The 6,705-nt window shown below is 34.4% G+C and overlaps 1 protein-coding gene across 1 annotated transcript in view; it reads left to right on the top strand.

Annotated features, from left to right (window-relative positions):
• Positions 1 to 6,705, top strand: part of LOC107757615 (lipopolysaccharide-responsive and beige-like anchor protein) — a 244,625-nt gene that overhangs the window by 58,478 nt on the left and 179,442 nt on the right. The window contains exons 17-21 of the mRNA XM_016575147.1: positions 644 to 736; positions 1,329 to 1,437; positions 2,114 to 2,195; positions 5,553 to 5,676; positions 5,824 to 6,016. Coding sequence (XP_016430633.1) covers positions 644 to 736; positions 1,329 to 1,437; positions 2,114 to 2,195; positions 5,553 to 5,676; positions 5,824 to 6,016 — 601 coding nt within the window. The remainder of the gene's footprint in view (positions 1 to 643; positions 737 to 1,328; positions 1,438 to 2,113; positions 2,196 to 5,552; positions 5,677 to 5,823; positions 6,017 to 6,705) is intronic.

Genomic DNA, 6,705 nt, shown 5'->3' with positions numbered 1-6,705 from the left:
ATGTTACATTGTCATTCAGTGTAACACAATATTTATGTAAAAATTCAAACAACATGTTTATTCTGACGTGTACATATTAAAATATATAAAAGAAGAAGAGTGAGCATATAACATTTTATTGGGTTTTAAATGAGTAAAAAATTATTACTGACAAATGGGCAAAACCCAGGATAGTGGCAAATTTAAAACTAATTAGTATTTGGGGTGAAAGTAATTAGTTTTTTAATATGTCATAAATTGATTTTTGTTGTAAATATGTCTGACAAGATTGTTACACTATGACTTTTTAGTGGGTGTCTTCTGTAAGTCAGTGGAAAATGTATGATATTTATTTTTTGCTCCGAAAAACAAAAACAAAAATACAATTACATGAAACAGAAAACTTTTTAATTATTGTTTTTCCAACAACAACAATTTAAAGCAGTATTGTTTTTATGCTTAAACCCTTTTTCGTCTTTGACCCATTTATTTTTATGGAAATTACATTTTATTAATAATATAAACAATAAGTAAGTTTTATAAATATGTAATTTTTTCATTTGTGTAAATTTTGCTTCAACATTTATTTATTTTGTATAATTTATTCCATTTGTTTCTCATCAAAATTTTATGTTGCACATTTTTTCTCTTCTGTGAATAACAGGGTCATCTTTAAGCTGCTTGCATCCAAAAGTGAAGGGATTCGTGTGCAGGCACTCAAAGTCTTGGGCTACTTTCTCAAATATTTGTCACCAAAGTGAGTTACTTATGTATTATTTGGAATTTAGGCTGTAATAATACTGTTAATCATATAACATGTTAACCTTGTTTTTAATATGTGATTCCTATGCATGATTATTTTACTAAATGATTCAGTAGTGGATGGTCTAGCTATAAATATTTAGCAGAAATAAGCTCTCAGCATGCCATCAAGGATTTTTTTTTTCTGAAAATGAACAGTTTAAAATAAGCGACTAGGTCTTTTCCCAGAGGGAATTCAGCTGGGTTATTTTGATAACAAATTACCCTCACTCCACTGTTAATTCATGCAGCATGGAAATATTTATGCACTAATGCAGTCAAAGTCTGTAATCGTGTGCGAGTATTTTTCCAAATGCAGTTTCTGTAGTGTTTGATTGATAAAGCTCACTTTCATTTATAATCCCATTTGCTTGTGAATTTCCCCCAGAAGGATTCTGACCGCCAAGTGTTTTTTAAAATAGATGCAGCTTCATTCCGTGACTATGAAGATATTTTTCAGAAGCTCTGGGCTGCAGTTATGCCCTGTCGGGGTGAAGTAGATCATAGAGTGGGTTTGGTGCTGATGTTTTGGATGCCATGTGTTTTAGGACAAAGTCAGAGGTGATGCTGGCTCACGGTCTGTTCTCTCTGCTGACTGAACGATTGATGCTCCACTCGAACCAGTTCACAGTCACAACATACAACGTGCTCTTTGAGGTCAGTCTCTTACATTGATACCATGCTTTTAATGTCTGCTTATAGCACTTTGTTTTTGACTATAATATTGTGCAAACGTCAGCAAAATGTTACATTAGGTGAAAGTGCACGCTTTGGACATGCTTGACTGTGGTGCTTATGCCAGACAAGCAAATCTGGCCTGCTTCGTAAAGAGAGTTTCCCCTCTCTTTTGTGGTCTCTATCCATAAAAAGTGTCAATAAAAAGTGAAAAAACTCTCTATCTACTCTAGGGATGTGCCACAATATCGTGCATATTCATTACCGTGATACATCGCATTACCGAATACCGGCACAAGTCTAATCTACTCTATCTCTATCTAAAACTCTATCTACTTTGATTTAGGTGGTTTACGTTCTCTCATGGATTATCTTTTTGTTTCTTTCTTTTTTATTTTATTTATTTATTTTTGTTCATGTTGTTTATATTTTTTATTTGCACAAACTCTATATTGGCGAATGTATTGCACCAAAAAGATTATGCTGAAATCCTGATTAAAAAATGTTTTTGCCAGTTGTCCCTGGATTATGATTGTTGTGAAATGTTTCAAAGTTCAGGTCATGCTATTTTTGTGTCTTTCATGATTGATCATTGCTAATCTGGATTTTGGTGCTGTGTGTCAGTGACTAACCAGAGCTGATATGTAATTTTCTCCAGATTCTTACGGAGCAGATCTGTACTCAGGTCATTCACAAACAGCACCCAGACCCTGACTCCACTGTGAAGATTCAAAACCCACGTAAGTTATATGAAACGCAGTGCCTTCGCCTGTAACACCGGTGATTAAATGTGCATATACACACTTCATTTAATAGCTGTTAATAGATTAAAAAAATACATTTTTTAACTAATAATACTAATTTTAACGTAATTCAAATTTTTTTTTCTATTAAGTTTTTTTGTAACTTTACCTTATTAATATTAACAATGATGATTAACAGTGAATTCTTATTGCTAAAAGGCTGTAAGTGGAAACTTCACGTTTATCTAGACTAAGTTCTTTTTGTGCTGCAGGTTTACCTGCCTTTCTCAGAAAAATCTCAAATTTAAAATGTTATGCCAACGCATTTTATACCACCTCTCGTGTGTATGGAAAATGTCTTTACATGAGAGTCGGCAAGATCACAAGCAAAGCCTGCCTCCTATTGTAAAATAGTGGTTGACTGATATAGTTTTTTTGACAGCTGATGCCGATGCCAATATCTTGGAACGCAGGGTGGCCGATAGTCGATATGAAGCCAATATAATTTTTTTTTTTTTTACATTTTAATTAATATTTAAGAAATTTGAAATCATTTGAAAATGGATTAAAAAATAAATGTGTAAAATAAACATATTTATACTTTAGATGACAAAGTATTTTTCACAAATAAACAAATATTTAATGAAAATATAATTAAAAAGGAAGTAAACACTTTAACCAACAGGGCACTCAGTATTCTGGGAAGTTTGTGTGCATTGGGAATCATATTTTTCAAATAAAGCCAGGGTAACACTCATTTTACATACAGCACACAGTGAAAATGACATGAATATGACAGTGGGCAAATGCATAAAGCGCAGCATAATTTGAAACCACGAGTTTAAAGTTTAAAGCATTCAATTCGCACAGACCGACCGTCACGCAGAGAACACGCGATCATGCAGGCCACATGCACACTTCACAAGATCTCACAGCTGGATTTGACTAAGTTTGCAAGGTTTGTGAAATTAAATGTTCAGTATTCATTCAAAGATTTGTTTAAAAAATTAAATTTTCATTAGCCATTCAAAGATTTGTTTAAATGATGTAAATGCGTATTTGCTGAATGCTGACGGCAAGCGAGAAAGTATTATAATGTTTGCCTTTGTATTACTAATAATATAAAAGCAATCGTTATAATACTTTTTGTATACATTTTAATTCCTTTGTTTAACCGTTCTATCTGATTATTAGACAGACTTCTATCCGTATTAGACAGAACTGTTAACAATGACAGTAAACGAGGGAGAATGTGAGTGCTGTGTGCTCAGGTGCTGCCGTTCTCAGCGGCGTCAAAATAAAAGTCCCGCCTTGAACACATCGGCCAAACAAAAAAACTTATCGGCCGATGCCGATATTTGAAAAATATCGGCTTTGGCTATATATCGGTCGACCACTATTGTAAAATGGCTTAACTCCGCTTATTTTTACTCATGATTTACAATAATATTGTTAAGCCAGTCTAATTTCATATTGCTGTGGCTGCAGCGGTGCAAATCAAACAGCCACCGGCATTTTCTTGCGTCTAATGGTGAAGAATACAGTTACCTCAGACAAATGAAGCTCATTTGATGGTCACGAATACTCGGATGATAAACACATTAAAAAGTAATTAACTTCCCACTGTAGCACTGAGTTTTTTTTTTTTTTTTGCTGCATCGGTTTCTGAATATTAGATGGCTGAATCGTCTCTTATAACAAGATGCCTTTCTTTCCAGCCTCAGTTTATGCTCAATTTAGCATGTGTCTCCTTTAAATCCAGTACAGGATTTGGCAGCAATCAGATACTCTGGTTTTAATGTAAAAAGTGAAACTAATATTGTATACCGATCCATATTGGACCTTTCCCTAATGAAGCTTAATTCTGAGGTACTGCAGGCAGCTGATTATAGCTGTATTTACATGGAGATGTGACCATGTACACAAACCACTTGCCAGTCAGAAGAATGACAGTGAATCACAGATCCTGGATCGGTTCTAGAGCGTTCTCATATATGATCAGAGAGTGAGCACAGCAGAGTTTCAGCTTTCTTCTGTGTCTCCTTGATTTGATCTGTGTTGAAGCCTCTAAATGGCTCTGATTGCAGTCTTTAGCCATGTCAGACCCAATCAAACAAACTGAGGAAGCAAAAGTTTCTTTTAAATTAAACTCCGGGACAAACCAGGACCAAATGGTGATTGGAGAGCGAAAAAAACAGAAAAGTGCAGAGATACATGCAAAGGTAATTTTCTACTGGTAAGGTTCAGTGACTCTAATTTGAGTGAGTAAGGCGTAGAAACAACACAATTCTGCTGGAACGAGTGAGAGCATTGGTTACAGATGCTGTCGTGCTCTAAACTCCCTGTGACGGCTGAAACTTGAGCTGCTCTTCTCAACCTAATGCATGCTGACATTGTCTAGATAATTCATCTAAACAACCAATCTTTCCAGTTTAAGCTAACGCTCTGTTCCAGGAAGCCACGACTGTAGCTGCAGAGTTTAGACAATACTGACCTTATGATGTGGAGTACATTTTTACTCCCTCCACATTATATGCAAGTTATTTCCTCACTATAGGCAAGTGTTGGGGGAAAAAATTAAATGTATCCGTTTTATTAGAAAGTGCAATTTTCTTTCTCCTTGCTGTTTCATAAATTATTTTTAAATATATACATTTACACTACTATTCAAAGTTTGGGGCTGGTTAGAATTTTTTTGTTTCATTTTGAAGGTCTCTTATGCTTACCAGGGTTTCATTTATTTGATGAAAAATACAGTAAAAACTAATTAAGATAACTTTATAAATGTTTAAAAAATAATTAATAGCAAAGCTGAATTTTCAGCATCATTACTCCAGTCTTCAGTGTCACATGAACTTATGATGCTGATTTTGGTGGTCAAGAAACATTTGTTTCATTATTATCAATATTGAAATACTTAATATATTTGTGAAAATCACGATGCAATTTTTTCAGGATTCTTTGATGAATAGAAAGTTCTATTTATAGAAACAGAAACATTACATTTGTAGCATAATAAATGTCTTCACTTTTCAAAATGTCTGCATTCTTGCTAAATAAAAGTAATAATAATAATAAAAAATCTTACTGACCCCAAACCTGGCAGTGTACATATATAAATTTTATTTTAAAATATGCTATAACTGTTTGTGCATCTGTTAAACAAATAATGTTTGAATATGTTGTTTACTAAAAAAAATCTTTATCCTATACTATAGTGTATAAAAAGATAAACTTGAGTGACGACTGTCCTTTTAATGCATCATAAGCTTTTTAAATACGAAGCAGTCAGATACTGTGTGAAGCGGTGCTGTTCATTCATGGGCGTTAAACGCAGATATTTTGTTCCATCAGAGATCCTAAAAGTGATAGCTGCTCTCTTAAAGAACGCTCCTCCAGGAACAGAAACCATGGAAGCACGGCGTATCTTCCTCTCAGACATGATCAAACTCTTCAACAACAGCCGGGAGAACCGCAGGTGAGGACACAGACACACACACACACACACACAAACACACACACACACACACACAGAGTCCAGTGCCAGATCTTCATCATGCTCGTCATCAGTAGTATTTTCTCTGAAATGAGTACTGTTCTTTTACAAACTTGTTCTTTTCTGTAGGAGTCTGTTGCAATGCTCGGTGTGGCAGGAGTGGATGCTGTCTCTGTGCTTTATAAACCCCAAGAACAGCGAGGAGCAGAAGATCACAGAGATGGTGTACGCCATCTTTCGCATCCTCCTTTATCACGCCATTAAGTATGAATGGGGCGGCTGGCGCGTGTGGGTGGACACACTCTCCATCACGCACTCCAAGGTCAGGACCCAAACGCACACACAAAACAACACACGGATGGATGGATGTAGTAAATGTATATGTTACTTGCAGTCATGAATATTTACATGAATTTACAAAACTTGGTGCATACAACACAGGAAAGGATATATGCCTGTAAAATGTTTAAAATGTAAATTATTATTACTGTTATTATTATTATTATTATTATAACCAAACAGCAGCTAATAGTAACAAATGAACATGCATATATGTGACCCATACCCCAGCGACTTAAGACTGCTTTTGTGCTCCAGGGTCACATATTTGTTTTTCAAATTTCATATGCACTACTTTTTAAAAAATGTTTTTGTAGGAAGTCTCTTATGCTCTCACCCAGGCTGTGTTTATTTAATAAACTAAAATACAGGAAAAAAGTAATATTGTGAAGTATTTATAAAAATTTTAAAGAACCGTTTTCTATTTTAATATATTTTAAAATGTAATTTATTCCTACGATGGCAAAGCTGATTTTTAGCAGCCATTACACCGTTACATTTCAGAAATCATTCTGATATTTGGTGCTCTAATATTTGGTGTTCTGGTAACATTTCTTATTAGTATCAATGTGGAAATCAGTTATTCTGCTTAATATTTTTGTGGAAACTGTGCTACATTTTTTTCCAGGATTCATTGATGAGTAGAAAAAAACAGCATTTATTTGAAATTGA

This window comes from Sinocyclocheilus rhinocerous, unplaced genomic scaffold (genome assembly GCF_001515625.1).
Source record: "Sinocyclocheilus rhinocerous isolate Xijiao unplaced genomic scaffold, SAMN03320098_v1.1 scaffold323, whole genome shotgun sequence".
Classification (NCBI taxonomy): Eukaryota; Metazoa; Chordata; class Actinopteri; order Cypriniformes; family Cyprinidae; genus Sinocyclocheilus; species Sinocyclocheilus rhinocerous.
This window is presented reverse-complemented; position numbering and strand designations above follow the sequence as displayed.